Source organism: Hylobates moloch, unplaced genomic scaffold, assembly GCF_009828535.3.
Source record: "Hylobates moloch isolate HMO894 unplaced genomic scaffold, HMol_V3 SCAFFOLD_18, whole genome shotgun sequence".
NCBI lineage: Eukaryota > Metazoa > Chordata > Mammalia > Primates > Hylobatidae > Hylobates > Hylobates moloch.
In genome coordinates, this window is record NW_026652293.1 from 6,384,109 (window position 1) to 6,411,944 (window position 27,836).

At 38.2% G+C, this 27,836-nt stretch overlaps 1 protein-coding gene across 1 annotated transcript in view; it reads right to left on the reverse strand.

Moving 5' to 3' along the window:
• Positions 1-26: 26 nt before the first annotated feature.
• Positions 27-27,836, reverse strand: part of LOC116457506 (complement receptor type 1-like) — a 35,292-nt gene continuing 7,482 nt past the window's right edge. The window contains exons 2-9 of the mRNA XM_032136741.2: positions 25,528-25,707; positions 24,801-24,900; positions 19,947-20,032; positions 7,264-7,662; positions 4,037-4,213; positions 3,843-3,945; positions 2,142-2,227; positions 27-250 (exon numbers count right to left, since the gene is read on the reverse strand). Of these exons, the coding sequence (XP_031992632.2) occupies positions 27-250; positions 2,142-2,227; positions 3,843-3,945; positions 4,037-4,213; positions 7,264-7,662; positions 19,947-20,032; positions 24,801-24,900; positions 25,528-25,707 (1,355 nt within the window). The remainder of the gene's footprint in view (positions 251-2,141; positions 2,228-3,842; positions 3,946-4,036; positions 4,214-7,263; positions 7,663-19,946; positions 20,033-24,800; positions 24,901-25,527; positions 25,708-27,836) is intronic.

The window sequence follows — 27,836 nt, forward strand, 5'->3', positions numbered from 1 at the left end:
CCATTTGGGATGTGGGGAATTTAGCACTAACCCAGAATTCCACAGCGAGGGGCAGGGCTGCTCCAAACCCCATTCCCTTGAGGGTCACTTGTGCAGCGGATGGTGCTCTCTCCAATGAGGTCGAAGGTCGTCCCTCTGTCTGGGTGCGGGTCGCATGTGTAATTTACTGCTTTTCCAAAGGGAAAGACTTCCAGAGGTTTTCCTGTGTGTCTCCCATTAGGAATAACTGGAGGACTTGGACAAAAGATTTCTAGAAAAAAGGCAAAAGGTGTAAGTTTCATTCAGGAGTTTCACCAGAGGTATTCTGCAATTACAGGGTGCTATGATTGGTGTCGCTGAAAATATGCTAAGGAGATGACAATAGACATGAGGACTTTGAAGAGTTGGATTAAATGAGATGTCAATGAAAGTGTATTACAAAATACAAGAGAGATTTGTCTATCCTGAATCTTCCAGATAGTAACGGTTCCTGGACAATAGAAACTTTACAATTTAATGAAGTAGCAAAACGTTTGAAGAAGAAAAATAACCATTTTGAAGGGTTAGTCATTCATTTAGTCAATATATATTAATTGAGCACTTATCCTGTGTCAGCCCTTCATCAGGATCCTGGGGACACAGTGCTGAGGAAGGAGCCTACGTTCTTAGGAAATATTTCTCAAATGTATATATGTGTGCTAATCATCTTAAATAGGTGAAACCTTTTGCTGATTACTTATTGATATTGATCATCAATCTCAGTGTTAACAACAGCCCTGTCACAGTGAATTGAAACATATTCAGGCCATGATAAAAAAACTCCAAATGGATTCAGATTGCTTTGCTTTTGAAAATGTCTAGGTCTGTTGATGATTTATTTTCTCTTTCACTCTTTGGGTCAGGTTTCAAGTTGTTACTCCTTTCTAGCATCTACTGATTTGTTTAGAACAGTCTCTTCCTCATTTCTAATTGGCATTTTTCATTAGAACTGGAATTTGGAGGAAGCTACTTTAACTAGCAAGAGTTATGAAAAAATAAGAGAAAGCTTGAGTAGTCCAGTCAATGAGCTTTCATGCATGATGGTATAACAGACATTTGTCATGCTGCTTCAAGGAGCACTGGATTTATTAGACAGCAAGAATCTCCATATAAGTTATGTTCTTACAAAATTTTACTCTAAAAAGCACTGTAAGATGTCCAAGTATATTTCTAACAACATAAACATTTTAGTAAAATTTCATGGTTTTCTAAAGAAACATGTTTCCCAATCGTTAGAATCAAGAAATGAAGCAAAGTTTTATCTTCTATTGGGGAAATTATAAATGGGGAGACTAGGAGAAATCAGTAGTCTACTGATTATTGAACATGTAGGCTCATTTAAAAAAAACCTGACTTATTATTTATGAATCTCTCAGCATAAATTATTTAGTACATGTTTTGAGAATTTAAGGGGTCTCAAACTGCTCACCCTGTCTAATGTTGCTCCCCATTTTTGCCTCAATCCTCAATGCTTTGCTCTATTATCTTCATAGCATTGAATTTACTTTTTTTTCTTGTCCCTCTCCCCACCTGAGTAGAAACAACATGGGGACAGGGAATTCATTCGTCTTGTTCATTGATATAACTCCAGTGGCTAGATGAACATCAGGCACAAAGTATGTGATCAATAAATATTGATTAAATAAATGCATGTTTAATATTTGTGTATTATCATATATATATATAAATTGTAGACTGACTGCACCTTGATGGGAGAACAAAATGAAAAAGAAAGAAGGGCGGAAGGAAAGAAGAAAGGGGAGAGGGAGAGAAGAAAGGAAGAAAGAACTGAAGGAAGGAAGGAAGAGAAAAAAGAAAGAAAAAAATAGAGAAAGAAAGCAAATTGTTAAAGCTTCACATTATCTAATCTCTCCTGACCTAGAAGCACATGACCAAAGATTTATCATACTAGAACACAGAATACAGAAGGAGAGAGACAGATCAGATGGTTCCAGACAGGTGATGTACACATTGATTTACAACCAAACATTATTAAAATAAGCAATTTTTAAATCGATGATTCAGACTAGAAAATTGAAAAATCACATTAAGGTAGGCCATAGGTCAAATACTCAACAGATGGAGGGGAGAGATTCGCCTGAAATGTTACTCCTATTACTCACGTTCACACACTGGAACACTGCTATTCCAAAGGCTTTCCATTCCAGCCAAGACGCAGTAACTAGCAGAGTTGCCTTTTAATTGAAATCTAAAGAAGAAAATAGGAGTGAATAGTGAGCTGTTTCAGCCAAGAGGACACTTAGTTCACAATCTAAGGCCCAGCCCCAAATCTCAGGATTTTGAGGACCTGAGGCCAGCAGGTGGCAGAGTTGCACAGGCTACGTTATTCTGGAACAATCCCAGCCTCCAGAAGGGAGCAATATAGAATGGCAAAACGCAGTAGCTTGGTCACATGATAGTCCTGCTTGAACTGAAAAAGGTGGTCATGACATAGCTGCCATCCCCTTGACCCAGGACCCAGGCTTGGAGTTTCACTGATTACTCCATGATAACCTGATAAATCACTCATTGTCATTATTAGACACCCAGTCTTCTAATGCAGTGCTTTCCTAACTCTGACCCTGGAACAGCAAGTAAAACAGCTCCCAGTTTGGAGTGGAAAAGTGGGAAATAGCTGGCGATGGAACAGAGATTGTCCTTTCATCTCCACATCTGTGATGGTGTGAAGAAGGCTCAAAAGGGCAGTTTGGGCTGCTGAAGAGTAAGCGTGAATATTCTAGGGGAAAAAGGAAAGAAGAGAGGACATAATTTTTGTATGCAATTGTAGAAAATTCTCAATGTCTTTTGGACCCCGATGCCCTCCTAACTCTTACTGGGTGCTGGCATTTGGAGCCTGCCAAGATGCTGTGTTACATTTTGGGATCAGGTGCTTTGTTGCCCATGTTGGTCAGCTCCCGTGTAGAGATGTGCACCCTGTGAAGAGCACTAGATGGACATAAACAAGGTAATGACCTTGCTGGAAATATTAACAGCAGCCATCAGGACCCCAGCTCAGAGCCCAGAGCCCATGACTAGCCAGATGATACATGACTGAATTTTTGAAAAAATGCTGATTTTTACATTTTCAGTGCTATTACAAATATCATTATTGATGGTTTAAAGAATTTACTGAAATTATTCTTAATGATCCTAGCTATTTAGAATAAGCTTTTTGTTACTTGCAATCTTTTCTGGGACTCTCTAAATTACTCATATTCCTTTTTGCTTGTAAAATATGATTTTCTTTCCTGAGATGGAGTTTCACTCTTGTTGTCCACGCTGGAGTGCAATGGTGCCATCTCGGCTCACTGCAAACTCTGCCTCCCAGGTTCAAGTGATTCTCGTGCCTCATCCACCCGAGTAGCTGGGATTACAGGCACATGCCACTATGCCCAGCTAATTTTTGTATTTTTAGTAGAGACAGGGTTTCACCATGTTGTCCAGGCTTGTCTCCAACTCCTGACCTCAGGTGATCTGCCCGCCTCAACCTCCCAAAGGTGCTAGGATTACGGGCGTGAGCCACCACGCCTAGCTGATATTTTTTACTTAATGTGTTACCTCTATATTCATAACCAGTAGTTATACTTGCCTTTGAACTTGCCAGTTAACATGTGTTCCAGTTTCCTCTTCATATCTCATGTTATTAGTTCTATACGTTTCTTTCCGTTCTTCCTATGTGTACTTTGAAAGTTCATCTCTCTGAATGTGTGTGTGTGTGTGTGTGTGTGTGTGTGTTTCTTTTAAGCCACACCAAATCTCCCCTTTTTAGGCTAATTCCCAACCCCAATTTCAATGTCCAGCAGGTCAGGCAAGCTCATACTCACCCTTCATCACAAACAAAATCCACTTTTGCTCCAAGCTGGAGATTTACTGGAAATAGCACACGGCCATTAAGAAGTTGGCCCATGAAGTCATCACAGGATTTCACTGGAGAAAAAGAAAAATGAACAGAAATCACTGGCATGTGGAGAATAAAGACACAAGCTACAAATATCAAGCCAGATAAGAGTCTAGTCACCTTCACATCTGGGGGCTTCAGGGCTCCAGTCTCCCTGGAGTGTGCAGCGCAGAGACTCAGCCCCTCTGAGGTCATAGCCGGGCTCACAGCTGTAGAACACTTCCTGCCCGGGTGAAAAGTTGTCCTTGTCCCTTTGGGTACGCTCACCATGCAGGACACCTGGAGGCGGCTGACATACTGGGGAGACAGAAACAAAGTACTGCTAATTGTGTAAAAATAACTTTTTTCTCACTGTTAAACTGGCCAAGGGAATAATAATTACAAATCTATATATAATAATAAAGGTAGAATAAGAGCCTTATTACGTTGATAAACTAAATACACAGTGCAAGGAAGACGTCTTGCCATCAGTCACAGAACTGACACATGGCACAACTGTGACTAAAACAGAGGTATCCCCGGTTCATTGTTTCTCATCTAAAGTATTCAACTAAGATTTCAGAATGGACACTTCCTTCTAGAATGCTTCCAATTACTGTTCACCCAGTACAAAATTGGGAGGAATGATGGATTTTTATATCTTCATACTTCCTTTCTAGAAGGCATCACCAATTTAGTCTTGCATTTTAGGCAATAAAGGAGTGCCCCTGCCCATGTCTCATCTAATAGGTCCCTCCATCACCTATCACACTGGTGCAACAAACATACATCTATTCTCATCTGCTTTCAAGTCTTCTCTCAGCGGCCACCTGACACAGGGTGGTGAAGAACTATGGGTCTCCTCTCTCCATGCTATGTAGCAAGGTGCTGCCTAGTCATTCGTTTCACCTCAGTGAGAAGGTAGGAAACTGTCGAAGAAAATCTGAAAGACCTACTGTCACCATAATGAGAGTGTGTATTTCACACGACATATTGTAAGGGCATCTCAGGCTCTCTCTTAATTTAGTTGATCTGACCTCGGGAAATCAGAACACATTTGGATCTCAACTAAGTTACATAAAACTGTTATAAAATGGAAAAAATAATTTCAGTTTGTCTTTGAACAGATCAGTTCCCTTTTCTGGATTTCAGCTTTCTCAAGCATCAAATGGGGGATTGGACTAGAAAAATGACTTCTTTGGGGAGTTTGTAAATACTCTGATGCTGTAATGTCCGTTTTCAGGGCTCATCACCCAGTGTTTCTCTTGACTAAACAATGCCTGATGATGTAATATTGAGGTGCTGTGCTGGTTACATTTCTATTGGCCCCCAGCCTCACACTTCTGCACTGCCTTTTGACAGCTAGCAATGGAAGCCTTAAAACTACAATGGTTTGTCTTCCTTGATAGCTGGGCTCTGGTTAGGTTCTGTCAATTGGAGGCATATATACGAAATTAAAAAGCAGGATGATGGCAGAATCTGTTCTACTTCTAGAGGTGGCTCGGGCAGTGGCAGTATAGATGGCTTCAGTGAGCAGCTACAGCTTCAATTCTAATGATGCCAATGACTGGCTCCTGCAATATCAGCTGCATTCTGGCAGCAGTGGTGGCTCCTGCAGTATTAGCAGCTTTCAGGGAGCTGCCTGCTCAGTGGGAGGGGCTGGCCATTTCAGCATCAGTCCAGGCTCCTGTTCTCTAGACTGGGAGCCACAGCAGCTCCCTGATCTCTGATAACTTTGCCTTTGTCCTATTGCTTTTCCTGCCCTTCTAACATCTTTGTGACCTATTAGCTGTGATATGGTTTGGCTTTGTGTCCCCTCCCAAATCTCCCGTCAAATTGCAATTCCCAGTGTTGGAGGAGGAGCCTGGTGGGAGGTGACTGGATTATGGAGGTGGTTTCTAATGGTTTAGCACCATCACCCTAGTGCTGTCTTATGACAGAGTTCTCTCAAGATCTGCTTGTTTCAAAGTATGTAGCAACTCCACCTTGCTCTCTCTCTCTCTCTCTCTCCTGCCAAGCACGTGAAGACATGCGTGCTTCCTCTTTGCCTTCCACCATGATTGTAACTTTCCTGAGGCGTCCCTAGCCATGCCTCCTGTACAGCCTACAGAACTCTGAGTCAATTAAACCTCTTTTCTTTATAAATTACCCAGTCTCAAGTAGTTCTTTTTTTTTTTTTTGAGACGGTGTCTAGCTCTGTCGCCCAGGCTGGAATGCAGTGCCGTGATCTCTGCTCACTGCAAGCTCTGCCTCCTGTGTTCACGCCGTTCTCCTGCCTCAGCCTCCCCAGTAGCTGGGACTACAGGTGACTGCCACCATGTCTGGCTAATTTTTTTGTATTTTTTTAGTAGAGATGGGGTTTCACCGTGTTAGCCAGGATGGTCTCAATCTCCTGACCTCATGATCTGCCCACCTTGGCCTCCCAAAGTGCTGGGATTACAGGCTTGAGCCACCGCGCCCGGCCTCAAGTAGTTCTTTATAGGAATGTGAGAACAGACTAATTCAACCTGTATGAAATCCCTCCCTCCTTGAAAGTATCTGGAGTAGATTTTGATTTCATGACTGGATGCTGATTACCAAAGCCAAGGCTCTGGAGTGGGGCGAACTTGCATTCCAGTTTTGTCTGCAAGTTAGTATCTTAGAAAGTTATCTGATCTGTCTAAGGCATGTATTCTCTGTAAAACATAGAGGCTGGGCACGGTGGCTCATGCCTATAATCCCAGCACTTTGGGAGGCCAAGGTGTGTGGATTGCTTGAGCTGAGGAGTCCGAGACCAGCCTGGGCAACATGGTGAGACTCTATCTCTACAAAAAAATATATAAAAAACTTATCCAGGCATGGTGGCATGCACCTATATTCCCAGCTACTTGGGAGGCTCAGGCAGGAGAATTGCTTGAGCCAGGGAGGTGGAGGTTGAAGTAAGCCCTGATGGCACCACTGCAGTCCAACCTGAGTGACAGATCAAGACAGTATCTCAAGCAAAACAAAACAGACAAACATAGAACAACTGGTAACTACCTAATAACTTTGTTTTAAGGATTAAAATTCACACATAGCCTGTATTATAGTGCCTGGCCAGAGGAATCACTCATTTGGTATCAACCATTATTATACTCGAAGGTAATTGATAGATCTGTTTATAAGAAACCCAAAGAACCATCATATCCCTGGCCCAGGTGGAGCTTTGCTTCTCAATTTCAGCACATGTGCATGTACACACACCTTCTGAATTTCATGTTCAGTACCTAGAAAATTTGCTCCCCCACCCTGCTCACCACAAATCCCTCGCCCTGAACAAATACTCATCTCCTGATCCAACAGCAATGCATGTCACTTGCAGGGCCCTTCTAGGCCTCAGTCAGACTCACCCCTGGAGCAGCTTGGTAGCTCTGGTTCCCATTTGTTCAGGGCCTGGCATCGCACACGGCGGGGTCCTTTCATGACAAAGCCAGGCTGACACCTAAACTCCACAACTTCATTTAAGGAAAATAAGCTTCTGTTGTCAGATACCAATATTCCATTTTCCACATTTGGAGGCGTGCATTTGTTAGGTATAATGCATTGAGGGGCCGGGCCGCTCCAGATGCCCACTTGATCTTCATTGCTGGTGCAGTATATGGAGGGCTCACCCACGAGCTCAAACACCTTTCTCCCTCTGCTTCCAAGATTGCAGCGGTAGGTCACCACAGATCCATAGTGAAAATACTCTCTGTTGGTGCTAATGAAATCTCCATTGGCAATGGCTGGGGGTAGCCCACAAGGAATTTCTGGGAAAAGGAAGAGCAGGATAAATAACAGTCAGTTTAAATAATGAATGACAGAAATCTCATGAGTCACTAAACTATAGCTATTTTTACATTCATTATTTGCTTTTAATCTTTGCTAACACATAGGTACATTTTTATAAAGTTGTAACTTCAGTGGGCATAATATGATGTGTCCTGCCTTTCTTACTGATATGATTTCCTATAGTATTTGCATGCATGTATTAACTCAATCCACATTCCTTTCATTTTAAATAGCTCTTTGATCATAGTGTTATAGTGTTTATACAGTTTTCTGCTACTCTTTTCCATTTGCTTTCTTAATTTCCATTTTTGTTATTAACTGAGGTTAGCGTTTTTAGAAAAACAAAATACAAAAACATTTGCTAAAAGATAAATTATAAGGGATGAGAGAAAACACAAATATACATAGTAGGAAAAATAACAAACATTTTTATGTGTTTGAGAATATTTATAAAACTGTAGACTACAGGGGGTTAAATGTTTTGAAAATCTAAATGATATAAATGGAAATACAAATTACCAAAATTCATTCAAAAATATACTTCCAAATGTAAGTTCAAGGTTTCACAACGTATAAAAGATATGAAGCTTACCAATTCATTTCATCAAATCTATGTTTGATATCATAAAATGATATCTGTGTAAAAGTGATCATATATTAGTCCACAAAAACCCCTAAATACATTTTAAAATATAGCAGTAGTACATAGTATACTGTGTTGCTATAAACTAGAACAAAATTTCTTCAACCCAAATCCCAAAACACTTGAAATTAAAACTGAGTGAATTTAATTGGATAAATTTAGAAATGAACGAATTAAAATTAAAAATAAAAATTTTTCAGGCTCTGCTTCTAGTAATAGTAATCTCAACAATTCAAATAAAATATTGCTCCAACCATCCACCTTCAAGGAAGGCTAGAAATACTGGAGAATTAAAAATATTTATCCGTGAAGGCATCAGAAAGCTAACAAACTAGTGAAGCATTCCTGGGCCATGATCTAGGAGAAGATGAGAATCCAATTGAGAGCTGGGTATTTGGGCTTGGCAACTGGGCTGCTTATTGTTTGGGAATGGGCAGCTGAATCAGGACGGGGCAACTGAGAGGCTGAACAGACTTGATTTTCTCATGAAGTTAAGGGACAACAATGGAAGTCTAGGGCCTGCCCCAAATGGAAGGCCTGGTAATATCTTCTGATGTGTTTTGAGGCCGCAAGAACTAGGCCCTGGTAATCAGGGTTAACTGAAAATAAATCTGCTGTCTCAGAGACTGGAACTAGTACTTCAAGTACTGGTACTGTGGGTGGCCCCGGAAAATCACAGTTCCTGAGACTGAATTAGAGTGGTCCTAGATTGCTAATGTCCCCAGATGCCTGCAGAAACAACGACAAAAATTCCATCTGGAAGAAGATGGGTTATCTAAGGCCTTGAAATTATTTCTACAGACACATTTTCAAATATAATTCCTGATACACAATCAAAGATAACTAGATACTTGGAGAGATAAAATAACACACACAATTACTGATGACAGAAACTGACCCATTAGAACTACAGACCTGTTCAAGGGTATAATTGAAACTTGTAAGAACTAGAAACTATTAAAAAGAACAGGGTGGGATGTGGTGGCTCACGCCTGTAATCCTAACACTTTGGGAAGCTGAGGAGAGTGGATTGCTTGAGCTCAGGAGTTTGAGACCAGCCTGGGCAACATGGCGAAACACCGTCTCGACAAAAAAAAAAAAAAAAAATATATATATAAGACGGAATCTATATATATATTATATGGGTGTGCAGGTGTGGTGGTGCACACCTGCACTCCCAGCTACTCAGGTGGCTGGCGGTTGAGGTGGGAGAGTTGCTTGAGCCTGTGAAGGTTGAGGCTGCAGTGAGCTGTGATTATGCTACTGTGCTCCAACCTGGGCAATAAAGTGAGACTCCGTCTCAAAAAAAAAAAAAAAAAAAAAAAAGGAAGAGGGCAGATTTGGAAAGTAAAAAGTCTAGAATTGTAAAAGTAAAATATGATTGCTGAAATTAAGAATTTGTGTGAGATTAATAGCAGGTTAGACTCTGAAAGAAAATCAATGAACTGGAAGCTAGGAAAGAAGAAAATACTCAGAACCAAACACCAATATATAAAAAGATTAAAAAATACAGACTAAATACACAGAAGAATAAAGCCTAGCATGTTTAACTGAAGTCCCTCAATGAGAAGAGAGAGATAACAGAGCATAAACAGCATTTGAAGAATTAATAACTGAGAATTTTCCAAGACTGATGCAAGACATCATTAAATTACAGATTCAAAAGGCTATACAGGCCTGGTGCGGTAGCTCATGCCTGTAATCCCAGCAGTTTGGGAGGCCGAGGTGGGCAGATCACCTCTTGTCAGGAGTTTGAGACCAGCCTGGTCAACATGGTGAAACCCCATCTCTACTAAAAGTGTAAAAATTAGCCAGGCATGGAGGAACAGGCCTGTAATTGCAGCTACTTGGAAGGCTGAAGTGGGAGGATGACTTGAACCCAGGAGGCGGAGGTTGCAGTAAGCCGAGATATCACACCACTGCACTCCAGCCCAGGTGATAACAGCAAAATTCTGTCAAAAAAAAAAAAAAAAAAAAAAAAAAACAACTATGCAAACCCAAGCAATACAAAGAAATTCTTACCTAGACACAACACGATAATATTGTAAAAAATCTGTTTTAAAGTGTAATCCATTTTAAAAGCAGCAGGAAACATGGACAATAACCTTCAAAGGAACCACAATTAGAAAAATGTTTAAAGAATTTGTTGTCAGAAGATCTACAATACAAAAATGCCAAAGAGACTTTTTCAGGCTGAAAGAAAATAGTTGCATATAGAATTGATAGAATTGCAATAAGAAGGAAACACACCCGAAAGAGCTCATATGCGGGTATGTTTTCGTTTAGGATATTTATGATAGAGAAAACCTCTTCAGTCATTACAAGAAACACAAGATGGAAGTAAAGATTTTATTACGGGGCTGGTGGTACGGCACACCTGAAGATCACACAGAGGTTGGTCAGTGCGAGGAATGGAGAGAGAGAGAGAGAAGGGAACCCATCGGCCAACGCCTTTGGGGATCAGAGTATGACCCAGCATCTTGCATCTAAAAGCCAAGGTATCTCCCATGGTGAGTTCTAATTGGTGAGTTTAAACAAAGCAGGCACATGTTCCAGGCAGTCATGCTGCTACTGAGAGGTGGTCACGGCAGCATATCTGCGAAGTCCATGCAGGGCACAGGGGTCAGGGATGCTAGTCAAGTAGGTTTTATCTAGCTGTCCCATAGAGAAGTGGTTACCAGGAAGCAGTTGTATAAGGCAGATATCTGGCTCGACCACGTTGAAAAATTGGGAGGAGGTACAGAACTACAAAGGGCATTAAGGGTGACTAAGCCCTGCTTCTGGCATGAGAAAGCTAAACGTATTCTAAATAGATGCTGAGGCAACATAAAAATTCTAAGAATTCACTACGGTGTAAATATAAATAAATACTGTTTTTATAAAGACAACAGTGTCTTTGAAATATAGAATATATGTAAATTGTTAAATCTAGTTTAGCCTAAAGCCTTACATAGTTTAAGCTCAGCCTAAAGGTTTCTCTGTACACTGCAAACTACAACAAGTGAAGATATAAACAGACCGTATAGCCTACTCTTATGCCAATCGCCGAGTTTTGGCCAATCAAATGCGGCCAACTGTTTGAACTGTCTTCAAATAAGGCAAACACTAAGCTATAACCAATCCGGCTGTTTCTGTACCTCACTTCTGTTTTCTGTACGTCACTTTCCTTTTTCTGTCCATAAATCCTCTTCCACCACACAGCTGGGCTGGAGTCTTTGCGCCTACTCTGGCTCAGGAGGCTGCCTGATTTGTGAATGGTTCATTGCTCAATTAAACTCTTTTAAATTTAATTCAGCTGAAGCTTTTCTTTTTGCTAAACGTATGACAACAATACAAAAAGAGGGGGAGGACATAAATGGAATTAACTATTAATAGTTTGGGTACCTGCATTGTTTGGAGAGTGGTAAAAGCACAATTTTAGCAGACCATAGTAAATCAAAGATGTCTATCTCTAGACTATCTGTAGAGTAGTCATTTAAGAATAAAAAATGAAATATAACTTAAAAGCTACTGGGGAAATAGAATAATTAAAATACTTGATAAATTCAAAAATGTGAGAAATGAGGAATAAAGGAACAAACACATGAAACAAATAACCAAGACTTAGACTTTATACCAGTAAGTATGTTTAATTAATTTATTTATTTTTAATTTTTATTATTAAATTTAAATGTTCCAAACACACCAATGAACAACTAAGACTGAATAAAACAACAAAACCTTACTATATGATGTTTATAAGAGACAAGCTTTAAATATAAAACAAAGAAGGGCTGAAAGTAAAAGATTTAAAACACATATAATATAAAAACAAGAAAGCTTATATAGCTGTATTAATATACAAAGTAGATTTTAAGGGAAGAAGTATTATGAGAGGTAAAGGGATACATTTCATTATGATAAAATAGTCAATTCAGCAGAAAGAATATACCAAAAATTTCATACATTTAATAACATGTTTAAAATACATAAAGTAAAAATTGCTAGAACAAAGAGGAAAGACAGAGAAATTCATAGTTGTAGTTGGGGATTCTAATGGGTTGAATAACCACTGTCCTCCTTAAAAAATATCTGTGTCCTGATCTCTGAAACCTGTGAATGTGACCCAATTTGGAGAGTCTTTGTAGATACAATCAAGTTAATGATCTCGAGTTGTGACCATTCTGGATTGCCAGGGTAGCCTCTAAATCCATGTCCGGTGTCTTTATAGGAGACAGAAGAGCAAAGGACACACACAGAGGAGAAGGCGATGAGAAGATGGAGACAGAGAAGGAAATGATGCATCTACAAGCCAAGGAACATCAAAGATTGCCAGCAGCCACTGGAAGGAAGCCTGGAGAGAGGCACAGAACAGCTTGCAGATGGAACCAATCCTATTGACATCTTAACTGGATTTCTGGCCTCCAAACTGTCAAGAGAGTAAATTTATCTTCTTTGAAGCCACCAAGTTTGTGGTAATTTGTTACAGCAGCCCTGGGAAACTAATACAGATATTTTACACATGCCTCTCCATAACTGAGAGAACAAGTGGAGGGGGAAAGAAAAGACTGTTCTAAACCACATTTTCCTAAATGACATTTCTAGAAAATGAAGCAAAATAACTGTACATTCATTTCAACTGCATATGTAACATTTTACCAAAATTGTTCGTATACTGGGCTATAAACCACATCTCAAATGACTAAATTAATGAAAGAATGATAACTAGGAGATCTCCAAATATTTAGAAATTAAGCAATGCCCTTCTAAATAGCCTGTGGGTCAGAGGAGATATTAAAAGGGAAATTAGAAAGCTTTTATGTACAATGATAATAAAAATATAAAAGATTGCGGGAAATAAATGAAACAGTTTTAGAGAAAAATTTATAGGTTAAATGCACATTTATTTATTTATTTATAGGTTAAATGTACATTTATTTATTTATAGGTTAAATGTACATTTATTTATTTATTTATAGGTTAAATGTACATTTTTCTCTAAAACTGTTTTATTTATTTCCTGCAATCTTTATATTTTTATTATCATTGTACATAAAAGCTTTCTAATTTCCCTCTTAATATCTCCTCTGACCCACAGGCTATTTAGAAGGGCATTGCTTAATTTCTAAATACTTGGAGATCTTCTAGTTATCATTCTTTCATTAATTTAGTCATTTGAGACGTGGTTTATAGCCCAGAATATGGACAATTTTGGTAAAATGTTACGTATGCAGTTGAAACGAATGTACAGTTATTTTGCTTCATTTTCTAGAAATGTCACTTAGGAAAATGTGGTTTAGAACAGTCTTTTTTTTCCCCTCCACTTGTTCTCTCAGTTATGGAGAGGCATGTGTAAAATATCTGTATTAGTTTCCCAGGGCTGCTGTAACAAATTACCACAAACTTGGTGGCCCAATCTATTAGAAAAATAAAGGTTGGAAACAAATTAATTAGTATCAAGAATTTTTTTTTTTTAAAAAGAATTTAGGACTGGAGGAATACACAAAGCTTAAAGCAGAAATCAATAAAAGAGAAAACAGTCATACACTAAAGAAAAAACAAGAAAGTTAAAAGTTGTTTTTCTGAAACGCTTAATAAAATTGATAAAGCCCCAGTAAAACTAATCAAGGAAAAAGAAGCAGAAGAAATTACCAATATTAGAAATTAATGAGTGTAAGGGTATCACTACAGAACTTACAGGCATCCAAAGGCTAATATGAGAAAATAATAAACGGCATTATGCTAATAACTTAGGAAATCTAAATAAAATGAGTAAATTCCTTGAAAAATATAACTCACCCAAACTAATTCAATAAGATATAAAATAATAAATAGTTTTACAGCTGTTAAAGAAATTAAATCCTAACAACAACAACAACAACAAACCCTCAGGTCCAGATTGCTTCACTTCTGAATTCTTCCAAACATATAAGGAAAAATAATGTTACACAAATAATTCCAGACATTAGAAAAAATAGATAATTTTTAGCACATTTTATGAGGCCAACATAATCTTGATGCCCAAACCTGATAAGGACATTAAAATAAAAGTAAATTATAACCCAAGATCTCTTGAGAATATAAATGCAAATTTTCTAAACAACATATTATGAAACTGAATCCAGCAATATTTCCAAAGGATGATACAATGATCAAAGTGAGGTTTACCTTGGCTGATTTTAAATATTAAATCAATGTTACAATGTTACAATAAAAATATGAGCAATCCTGCACACACACACACGCATACCCCCCATACATAGGATAATCATCTATAACGCATCACAAGCAACACAGGTTTATTCTAGGAATTCAGTGTTTGTCTTTTAAACATCAGTCAATGTAATATATTACATTAACAGAGTGAAAAAGAAACATAATCTCAATACATGCAGTGATCAATTAGAACGAACATTCATAAATCTTTTAGTAATTAGAAATAAAGGGGAGTTTCCTTAATCTAATAAAGGACATCTTGCAAAAATCTACAGCACACATCATGATTTATGATGACTATTAAAAGCCTTGTATCATCTCTTCTATTCAATATTGTACTGGTGGTTCTAGCCAATGCAATAAAGCAAGAGAAATAAACAAAAGACATAAGAAAGGAAAAGATGTAAAAACTTTGTCAGATTCATAGATGACATAATTACACAGCAAATTCAAAAGAATCTACAGATAAACTATTCAATTTATAAGTAAATTTAACAAAATTGCTGGAGCTGAGATGAAACAGGTGCATATCTAAGAAGTAAATAATTAATGAAATTTTAAAAATAATATGTAAGAAAAAAGATAATGAAATAGGTACATGACTTCTATAATGTACATTAACAAACATTATTAAAAGAAATTAAAGAAGACTTCAAAATGGGAGGATATATCATATTCATAAATTTAAACTTCAAAACTGTAAATTTGTTACTTGTCCACAAATTGATCTACTGAGTCAACAGAAACTTAATACAAATTCAAGTAGGATTCTTTATGTGGAAATTGACAAGCTGATTCTAAATTTTATATGGTAATGCAAAGGGCCAAGAATCACCAAGTAAATCTTGAAGATGCACATAGTTAGAAGATATATGCCACCAGATATCAAATCTTAGTGTAATGCTATATTAATTAAAATCTTAATGTAGTGCTTATAGTATGGCAAATAAACCAGTGAAACAGAACCTCTCTGGAATGAGATCCACCCATAAGGTCACCTGACTTATGGTCATGGTGGTATCGCATTGCAGTATGCAAGGAATAGTCTTTTTAATAAATGATGTTAGATCTATTGCCTATCCATAAGAAACAGGGCTTTGTCACCTAGGCTGGAGTGCAGTGGCACCATCATAACTCACTGAAGCCTTGAACCCCTGTGCTCAAGGGATCCTCCCACCTTAGCCTCCCAAGTGGCTGGGACTACAGGCATGTGCCACTGAGCCCAGCTAATTTTATTTATTTTTATTTTTTTGTAGAGACAGGGTCTCACTTTGCTGCCCAGGCTGGTCTTGAACTCCTGGCTTCAAGCAATCCTCCTGCCTTGGCCTTCCAAAATGCTGGGATTATAGACGTGAGCCACCTCACTTGGCCCAATTGCTTAAGTAGAATAGAAAAAGCAGTAACTGGAAAAAAGAAGACTCATAAATTGAATGTTACTAAAATGTAGAACTTTCATAAACAAAAGACATCATTAAGAAGGAAAAAAGAAAAGCCACAGCCTGAAAGACAATATTTGTGTTACATTTGTTAGAAAACATGAGAATATTTAAAGAACTTCTACAAAACAATAAAACAATAGACAAACTAGTAAATAATAGGCAAAAGTTTGGAATAGCACTTCACAAACGTGAAAAGGTACTCAAGATCATCAATGAAATACAACATAATAATAAAGAAGACCCAGCAATCCTTCATGCAAAAACAAAAATGACTCTTCCAAATATAACATTGAGATGAAGCTGGACACAAAAGAGTATCTATTTTTTGATTCCTTTAATATAAAATTTAGGAAGCAGCAAAACTATTAGTGTTATAAATCAGAATAGTGGTTACTTTGGGAAGATAACTGGGAAAGGGCATCGGGAAGGCTTCTGGGGTGATGATAATGTTCTATATCTTAATCTGAGTGCCATTTACATGGATACATTTACTTTGTAAAACTCCATTGAACTGCATAATTAACATGTGTGCATATATACACACTATATATATTATCTATGTGTATATATATTATATGTGTGTATATATATACACATATATGTATGTATATATATATACATATATATGTGTGTATATATATATATACACACATATATGTGTATATATGTTATACTTCAACCAAAAGTCTACATGGTACAGGAAAATTGTTGGAAAAAAAAAAAAACCTCCCAAGAAAGTAAACTCCAGGCCATATGGCTTTTCTGGTGAATTATTTTTAAAGAAGAAATAATGCCGATCTTATATAAACCCTTACAAGGAAACAAATATATGAAACACTACCAGCTGGCTTTATAAGACTGTCATAAGTTTGATATCAAAATCTTATTAAGGACATTACAAGAAAGAAAATTATAGTCTTATCTCTAAAATATGTTAGGAATGGGATGATGAAAGTGTTCTAGAATTAATTGGCGGTGCTGGTTGCCCAATGTCTTAGTCTATTTGGGCTGCTATAACAAAATACTATAAACTGGTTAGCTTGTACACAATAGAAATTTATTTCTTGTAGTTTTGGAGGCTGGGGAGTTCAAGACCAACACTGGCAGATTCAGCATCTCCTCCCACGGCGGGAGGGCCAAAGGAGCTCTTCTCGGCCTCTTTTATTAGGATGCTAACCCCATTCATGATGGCTCTGCTTTCATGACCTAATCATCTTTCAAAGGGCTCACTTCCTAATATCATCACCTTAGGGGTAAGGATTTCAACATATGGATTTAGGGTGGACTCAAACGTTCAGACCGTAACACGCAACTTTGTGAATATACTAAACACCACTAAATTGTATAATTTAAAAAGGTAACTTTTATGATACATGAATTATATTTTAATAGAAACACCTAAAATGTATCATAAAAGCATATTTGCTATATATAAAAATTATTAAATATTATGACTGAGTTGATTTATTTTAAGAATGTAAAATTGAAATTTAAAATCATTTGCCTTTCAAAAATGTACTCAAAACAATTTGTTACATTAACAGAAAAAGAGAAACAGATATGGTTACATCAATATATGTAACTAAAGTGTTTGATAAACTTCAACATGATTCAAAGACAAGAATTTTTTAACAATGAAGAATATAAGAGAATTTCCTTATTTCAAAAATGGTTATCTACAAAATGCCTACAGTAAACACTAGCTTAACGGTGAAATGTTTTAAACTTTAACTTTGAGATGCGGAACAAGACAAGGATGACATCTATTACTACCAATGTTTAATGTTATACTGGTGGTCCTAGCCAGTGTTGTAAAGAAGAAAGAAAATAAGGAAAGAGGGAAAGAAGGAAGGAAGGAGGGAAGGAAGGAAGGAAGGAAGGAAGGAAGGAAGCGAGGGAGGGAGGGAGGGAGGGAAGGAGGGAAAGAAAGAAAAGAAGACAAAGAGTTAAATAAAATTATAATTATTTGGTGGTTTGGTACAGTGCCAACCAAGCCAATTTGGAATTAAGTTTTCCAGACTTAGTTTCTCTGTGTGGTTCTGGACTAGGGTTATAGCATGAGAAATTAGCCTGATATTTGAGAGGCAGAAGTTAAGCAACAGCCATTCCACTCTGAAAGTCACATCCTTGGATAGAGCTGGTGAGGCCCAGTGCAGGAGTGGAGGGTTCAGAAGACAGACCTTTTACCAGAGGCTTGAGAAATACATTCACATGGGGAGTTTCAGCATCCTCTGCAATGGTTCATTCTCTGTAGGCTAGGAATGACAATGGGAACTGTTGCCATTGAACTGGATTCTCTGAATTCACTTGGGGACCAAAGGACCTCAGGGTGGCAGAGTCCAAGTGGCAGCACTTAATTGCCAGAGACAATGGGGGTTCTTGTAATGGATATTTGAGCTGAAACAGCAATCAGAATGATTTGACTGAAGAGGACATTGTTATTGGGCTAATTGATCATGGAGTCTCTAAAACCAAAGTACATGGATAGCCAACTAAAGTGTCACTTGATTTGTATAAGCGTAAGAGATTTAGGTCAAGTGAATAGAAGTCTGACTTGAATTATTGCAAAAGAAGTTCATTGTTCATCAACAATTCCTAGACCTGAATAGTTTATAGACCCAGAGCAGCACGAACGGATGGGAGACTGGATTCTTTTGAGGAAGCACCATGCTACACAGTCAAAAGCATGTATTGTAAATCTTCCCCTAGCCTTCTCCAAGAAGACTTGCAGCCATTTACCAGGATTTGGATACAGAGGGTTTACAGAACTAGAAACAGAGATAAAAAATAGATATAGGTATAGGTGTATTATTATATTGTTTGTTTTCTCTATTTTACTAACCTTTTTCATATTTCCAGGAAAATTCCTATTCCAATTCCATGTTTATTACAGATTTCAGATAAGATGGAAGGTTTCCCAATTTGTTTTACAAAATAGCAAAACTGTTTCTTAAAGTGGATAAACAGCAATAAATGTGTGATCAATGTCATTTGTAAATTTAGATTCTGAAGTTCATAAACTTTCTAGTAAAAGTAACATTTTTAAATACCAAGAAGAAAAGTAAAGAAGTCCCCAAGTTATCCAAAGAGAAGAGTAGGACAAAGATGTTATACACTGTGTTTCACTCAGCCTCAGCCTGGCCCTCACTACATAGGTGTATTTTTTTTTTAATAAAGTGAGATCTTGCCATAAACGCCATTCATCTGATTCTTTATCCACATAAAACACATCTCTTTCTAGTCATTAAGTGCTTCTTTATGCTATAATTTTTTATGGCTAAATACCATGCCAGTGTATGGATATACTTATTTTCATTCTGCATAGCTATTTTATGTTTCTTAGGGAATTCTTTATAGTGGTCATTTGAACACATCTTTTTCCTTCTAGTAGATTATTTCCAAACCATAGTTTAAAATATTTAGGTTACTCTAACATTTTAACTAATATAAATAATGCTGCAATGAAAAGTTTATACCAAACTGCTTTAAAAAGTATGCGATTATTTCCTAAGTATAAATTCTAAGAAGTAGGTTAAAATACATGCCCGCTTCTGAGGTTTATAGTGCATGGGGCCTTTCAAGATGATATGTTGATCTCGTGGTACATGAGAGTCCAGGTTCTTCCACAGCTTTGCTAACCTTGAAGAGTATCAATTTTAAAAATCTTTACTGATTTGCCAAGCAGGATGATTATTATACTGGAGGTGGTAGAACCAACATAATTTCAAGTTTATTGACGTAAAATCAAGTTTGAAGGCTTTTATGTATTTAAACTCCCGGAATTAGAAAAGACACATCCCAGGATAAGGAAGAACTTAAAGAAAGAGTTGCCAGGAACCCCATAGGAATATTCGAGAACATTACTGCTGTCTTCAGCCATGTAAAGGACAGATTGCACAGAAGGAATTCAGTTAAGATTTTTATTATTCCGGAGAAAAATTAGAATGTGTCGGTAAAAGAAATAGGAAGGGATATTTCAACTCACTGTCACAAACAGGTGTTTCATTATCCCAAATGAGAATATTGCCTGAGAGGATGCATGTGGCAGACGAGGAACCAATGAGTCGGTATCTAGAGGCAAAAAATAAGGAATATTACATTCTAAAGACACAGGCCAACTACCCAATTAAATTACTACTTCCAGAGATTACACTCTTATAGGATTCAGAGGGACATTTTACACTTGTCAAAGGACTATCTATCACTTTCCTAAGTTTCACATTCTTCTTGGGACTTTTTGACTTTCTTTTTCATAACTTTTTGATTGGATGAACTTTCTCTTCTTTATTACCTTATGACACTTTTTTATGCAAATCTAAGATGAATTGTAGTTTTTCCTATAAATTTCATTTTTTAAAAGATAGCACAAACTTCTTGAGTGCAGGGAAGCTGTCATATATATACATGTATATGTGTGTATATAGTCTTGTTGTAGGTATTTCTTTGCCTTAAAAGCATGGATGCATGGATGCATGGATGCATGGATGGGCTTTTATCAATAAGATTCATCAAAGAAGGCCAAAGTAGGCCATTCACAGTGGCTCACGCCTGTAATTCCAGCACTTTGGGAGGCTGAGGCAAGAGGATTGCTTGAGCTCAGGAGTTCAAGACCAGCCTGGGCAATATAGTGAGACGCTGTCTGCACAAAAAATTTATAAAAAAGCCAGGCGTAGTAGCACATTCCTGTAGTCCTAGCTACTCAGGAGGCTGAGGCAGGAAGATCGCTTGAGTCAGGAAGGTTGAGGCTGCAGTGAGTGCTGATCATGCCACTGCGCTCCAGCCTGGGCAACAAAGCAAGACCTTGTATCAAAAAAAAAAAAGAAAGAAAAAAGGAAAGAAAGGAAAGAAGGAAAGGAAGGAAGGGAGGGAGGGAGGAAGGAAGGAAGGAAGGAAGGAAGGAAGGAAGGAAGGAAGGAAGGAAGGAAGGAAGGAAGGGGATTCATAACTAGAACCAAAGGAAATCCAGGCTGATCAAAAAGAATTGAACACTCATTTTATACTTAAAATATTAAAGTCAGCAATTCTCAACTAGTATGTCTCAAACTGTTCACAGTGTGCCATAAATTTGGAATAATTTATGACATTTATTTTACTTCACCTTAGACTCTCTGTTGTGATAGATGGTTGGGTGAAACTAGTCATAGTGAAGGTAGGGTCAAACTTGATAGTACTATACATGAAGGAATGAAGCAATGTCAAATAACAGTCATGGTTATTGGTATAGCTGAGAACTTTGCTTTATGAGTATGTAAGAAAACCTGGCAACATAAAGCTTTATTCAAACAACAAAACAGTGACAAATGGAGATCAAATAAATAGTGAGACAACAGTGGGTGCTTTTGAAGATACTTGACGCACTATTACATTCTACTAGTGATTATGATGTAATTATTAATGACTTCAATATCATTTGGGTTTTTTTGTTGTTGCTGTTGTTGTTGTTCTTTTCTTTTGAGACGAATTTTCACTCTTGTTGCCAAGGCTGGAGTGCAATGATGAGATCTCGGCTCACTGCAACCTCCACCTCCCGGATTCAAGAGATTCTCCTGCCTCAGCCTCCTTAGCTGCTGGGACTACAGGTGCCTGCCACCACACGCGGCTGATTTTTGCATTTTTAGTAGAAACAGGCTTCACCACATTGACCAGGCTGGTCTTGAATTCCTGACTTCAGGTAATCCGCCCACCTCAGCCTCCCAAAGTGCTGGGATTACAGCCACCACACCCGGCCTCATTTTGTTTTTTAATGCCTTCTAGTATATCACCAAAAATGAAATCATTTTCGATTGCACTGCCAACAGACATAAACACAAGTATGAAGTATGTGAACAAATGAAGTGAAGAAGGGCTGCAATCCTATATGTGCACCTCCTTCTGCCTGTTTGTCTTAGGAACAAGGGATCCTGGAGGCTCCTCTGGCTTTTGACCCCACTGAGGTTATTTCTCAAAGTGTTCTTTTTGATTTTCTAATCACGGGGGTTGGGATAGGAATGGTGAAGCAAGTTCAAACTTAAGTTGGCATTTTTTTTCCTCCATACTATTGTTCAGTGTTGTAATACCGAACATTTTAAATATGAGTCAAAAGATAACTTTATGTTCACTGATCAAGGGAAACAGATAGAAGGATATTTTAATTTATTAAACTTGTGTCCCAAAGTAGATTGAGCGATTGAACAAATAATGGTTTGAACACTTCTCATTCAGAATGTTTGTGAGGAAGTAAGGCAGAGAGATAAAATCCATGCTACTTATTGTAAGGGGAGCCAGGGACTCTCATATCCATTTGAACAGATTGAAGCTTTTGTATCCTACCCTACCTTTTTGGATCTCCTGGGGAAGAGACAGTTGTGGATTCACAAAGTTAAGCCATGGTTCAGGAAAAGCCATGATCATTTCGTTTCCAGGAACCACATACAGGTTGTGGGTAAACATGTCTAGACTTTTGGGAGTCTCCTCCCCAGGGCCCCGAAGAGGGACAGTGAAGCCTGGGATATTAGTCCCATTTCCATTTTCCTTCTTAATCTATGTGCCTTGAACCAGGTGGATGGGTTAGGAAAAAATCAGAATAAAAAACAAATCCTGTGAATTATTTAGGTTAGCACATTTTCAACCTTAAATAATGAGATTCAGAAAATATATTTAAGGATAGAGTTTATTTGAGCACAAAGCTTAAGGGTAGCCACCTGGAAGACACCAACTCCAAATGAATGGGGTCAGCATTCCAAAGTGGAGGACATAAGGTATCTCTTATATAGGCAGAGACAGATAAATTTTAGCAGGATTATATTTTCCATATGGGACCATGCATAGTTACAGCATTTTGATTGGTTACAGATTGCTACATTCCAAGGAAGATTACTTTATTGCTCCCTGAAAAGGGGTGGTGATCTGAGGGAAAGCCCATCCCCTTGGAAATTTAGTAGGAACTTTAAAAAAAAAAAAAACTTTTTATTTTGCGATAATCAGATTCACATGCAGGGAATAGTACAGAGAGATCCCTTTACTCAATTTTCCCCTAATAATAACATTTTGCAAAACAATAGTGCAACATCAACATTAAGATATTGATACAGTAATAATCCACAAATTTTGTTCAAATTTCCTGTTTTACCTGCATTTATTTGTGTGCGTGTCTGTTTATGCACATATGCCCGTGTATTCATGTCTATGCAGTTTTAAAAAATATACTTTGTGTTTTAGCACAGTTTTTGGTTCACAGCAATAATGAACAGAAGATACAGAGATTTCCTACGTACTCCCTGCCCCTATACATGGATAGCCTCCCCTAATATAAACATCTTTCACCAGGGTGGTACATTTTTTACAATTGATGAACCTACACTGACACGTCATGGTCACCCCAAGTCCGTAGTTTATCTTAGGGTCCACTCTTGGTATTGTACACTATACGACTTTGGATAAATTTATTATGACATGTACCTACTGTTATGGCATCATACAGAGTAGTTTCACTACCCTCAAAATCCTCTGTGCTCTGTCTATTCATCCCCTTCTTCCGTAACCCCTGGCAACTGCTGATCTTCTTACGTCTCCATAGTTTTGCCTTTTCCAGAATGGTGTATAATTGGAATCATATATTATGTAGCCTTTTCAGATTGGCTTCTTTCACTTAGTAATAGTGAAAAAAGATTCATTATTTAAGGTTCCTCTATGTCTCTTCATGACTTGATAGCTCATTTCTTTTTCGTATTGAATAATATTCTATTGTATGGATGTAACACAGTTTATACATTCCCTTGCTAAAGGACATCTTGATTGCTTCCAAGTTTTGGCAATTATGAATAAAGCTGTTATAAACATCTGTGTGCAGATTTTTTTTTTTTTTTGATGTGAACATGAGTTTTCAATTCCTTTGGATAAATACCAAGAAGGATAACTGCTGGATAACATGGTAAGAGTATGTTTAGTTTTATAAAAAACTGCCAAATTATCTTCCAAGTCATGGTACCATTTTGCATTCCTACCAGCAGTGAATGAGACTTGTGTCCCCCTTACCCCTGAAATATATTGATGTCTTAATCCCCAGTGCTTTTTAATGTGATCTTATTTGGAAATATGGTCTTTGGAGAGGCAATCCAGTTAAGATGAGATCGTTAGTGTGGGCGCTAATCCAATATGACTGGTGTCCTTATTAAAAGAGAGCACTTTTGACACAGCCATACACAGACAGGAGAACAGCATGTGCGGACACAGACCCAGAGGGAAGACGGCCATGTGAGGACAGAGACAGAAACTGGAGTTCTGCTGCCACACGCCAAGGAAGGCCTGGGGCTCCAGAAGCTGGAAAAAGCAAAGAAGGATCCATCCTTACAGGTTTTAGAGGGAGCATGGCTCTGCCAACACCTTGATTTTGCACTTTCAGCCTCCGGAACAGAACTCTAAAAACTTCATTTGTATTAAGCCACTCGTTTTGGAGTACTCTGTGACAGCAGCCCAAGCAAACTACTTGTGCTGTGACCATTAAGATTTCTCTCACACAGCTGCTCAAAGCCTTCCTTTTTTTCCAGCAATGTCTACTCTGGGTTAAGGCTGTTTGCGTGCTTTGACTGTATTCTTCCCCCATTTTCTTCCTTCCCACCCAATGAATGCCACACTTTTCATATATGCACTGCCTTGGTTTCCAGCAAGGATACAGATGATTTTCCCCCTGATCTTGTCATACCTTTGCTCATTTCAGTCAGGAGATAAACACCTGTGTTGAAGCCTTTAAAGAGGAGATGGTAATAGTTTAGTTGTCCTTTCTGAGATGTGACTAGAAGGTAGTATGGCTGTGTTAGAACTCTTGAACCAAGAGACGTTCGTTCAAGAGATGCCAACTCACCCTTTGGTACAAGAATATTTAATTTGGGATCCGAACTGGATGTCTTTGATCACATCCACCACGCCATTCACAGGATCTGGAGGATTAGGACATGATTTACCTACAGGAAAGAAACAGAAATTTGGAGCCAAGTAGAGTAAAATGAATTTTTTTTAGTACATAAGGTCTCAACCTGCCTGTAGCTTACTGAGGAACACACGTAGTTCTGATGGTTCCACAGATTTTGCTACCTTGAGGAAACTCACCAGACTGCCTCGGGATCAGCTCCCTTTCCAAAAAACTTCCCTTTCAGATCTGTTTCATCCCCATATTATGCCTCCCAGAAAAATGTAAACTTTGTTATTATCTGTAATTCAATTCAACTGGTATAATCCAAAGATCTCAAAGCCCAAGATTGTCACATCTTTTAGTTACTTAATCCACTTCTCTTTCTTGTCCCAAGTCATTCATTACTTAATTTTAGTCATGAAAATGGGAGACCCCCAGTGAATGGGGATTTTCCCTCAATCATGTCCTGCAATGTCTGTTTCTCATGAAATAAATTTGTAATGAAGGCGCCAGGAACTCAAAGCAGTAACAAGGTATGATCTACAAGAATAATTCTTATATGTATTGCACCTTGGCAAACTAATTGTCATATGCAACTCAGTTACAAAATTTGAACAAATTGAATCAGATGTTACAGATGTTTGACTAACAGAGGGGTTCCCACTCCAGAGTTACTTACGTCTGCACCTGTCCTTAGCACTAGTCCAGACTGAGTTGTTTTGGCAGATGATAGAAAACGGTCTTCCATAATAACCAGGGCGGCATTCATAGTTCAGATATGTCCCAGTGGGAAACTCAGACTCATCAATTAGTTTGGTAGGCTTGGCAAATGGAAGCCATTGTGGGGCATTGCATTGACCTGGAGATCAAGACCATAGCAGCATCAAAGTTAATGGAGAAATTACCATAGTTTTTTTTTTCTTTTTTGAGATGGAGACTGGCTTCGTCACCCAGGCTGGAGTGCAGTGGCACTATCTTGGCTCACTGCAACCTCCACCTCTTGGGTTCAAGCAATTGTCCCTACCTCAGCTTCCTGAGTAGCTGGGATTACAGGTTCCCACCACCACACCTGGCTATTTTTCATATTTTTAGTAGAGACGGGGTTTTACCGTGTTGGCCAGGCTGGTCTCGACTCCTGACCTCAGGTCATCTGCCCACCTTGGCCTCCCAAAGTGTTGGGATTACAGGAGTGAGCCACAGTGACCCTGTTGAAATTCCCATTCTACCTTCTCTTTCTCTCCAATAGACTTCATAGATGTGATCAAAAAAGAAAAAGAACACTTCAATAATAGCCAAGGGGTGCAGGAGTGGTGGCTCATGCCTGTAATTCCAGCACTTTCAGAGGCCAAGGTGGGTGGATCACTTGAGGTCAGGAGTTTGAGACCAGGCTGGCCAACATGGTGAAACCCTGTCTCTCCCAAAATACAAAAAGTTAGCAGAGCATGATTGCACATGCCTGTACACATGCCTGTGAACAGCTACTTGGGAGGCTGACACAGGAGAATTGCTTGAACCCAAGAGGCAGAGGTTGCAGTGAGCCAAGATTGTGCCACTGCACTCCAGCCTGGGTGACAGAGCAAGATTCCATCTTAATAACAATAATAATAGCAAAGGGACTTACTCCTTTACAACAGTGCTCCCCAACCTTTTTAGCACCTGGGACTGGTCTTGTGGAAGACAATTTTTCCATGAATGGAAGGTGCAGGGGAATGGTTTTGAGATGGAACTGTTCCACTCAGATCATCAGGCATTAGGTTCTCATAGGGAGCATGCAACCTAGATCCCTTGTATGCACAGTTCACAATAGGGTTTCTGCTCCTATGAGAATTGAATGTTGCATCTGATCTGACAGGAGGTGGAGCTCAGGCAGTAATGCTTGGCTGCTCACCTCCTACTGTTCTGCTCAGTTCCTAACAGGCCACCGGACAGTACCAGTCCATGGCCCAGGGGTTGAGGACCCCTGCTTTAAACGATGCCTCAGAAATGGGCTCGTTTTTAAAAAATCAGCATCCATCCATTCAAACAGTCTCTGCTAGTTTGGAGGCAACTAAGCTATTTATATCATCTTTCACTAAAGGATAAGCTGCATTTCACAGCTTCAAAATTTAATCAGTAAGTGCCTGTGCTGTGGCTTCGTCTCTCCCGTCATCCTGTATAATTCTTTCTTGTAACAAGATCAGTCAGTGAATCCAATCTATTAATATTTATTCAAATCTTCTAGATACTTACTGATTTTGGGGAGACTACTTGTTTTACTAGATACTAAATGAGTTGTGTTAAAATATTTTATTTATTGTACATTTGTCTATTTCTTTTTATAATGTTGTCCATCTTTTATTTTATATATTTTGAGGTTAAGATTATAAAAATTTAAATTGCTATATTTTATGGTAGAGCAACCTTCTTTATTATAATAAAATATCTCTATCTCTAGAAATGAATCTTGCCTAAAATTCTACTTTGTTTACTTTATTTGTGGGACAAATAAAAAACAAATAAGATGGGAGATTTACTCCCCAGTATGTAAATTCTTATTTTGAATATACAGTAGTCACCCACTTATCTGTGGGGGGCATGTTCCAAGACATTAGCCAATACCCGAAACCTCAGATAGTACCAAACCCGATAGCTGTCAGTTAGAACACATTTCTGTTCACATCTTCCACCCACAAATTTAATGCCTTTCCCCTCTTAGCTAAGCACTTAGCTATGCACTGTGGTTGTAACTTTTGCAGTTTGAAGTGTGACAGCAAAACTAGCACAAATTTATTTTTCCTTCTTCACAATTTCATCGATAGAAGATTCCTTCTTACCTTTGGTCTTAGCAACTTCAACATACAATGTTTTTCTTTCCTTATTAAGTGGACAACTTTCACCTTTTCACTTAAAGGAAGCACTTGCTACTAAACTGGACCCTAATGGTAATGAACTCCCTTATTAGGCTCAGCTAAAATTTTGAGAATCTATATGGAAAGGTGTGGTAGGCTA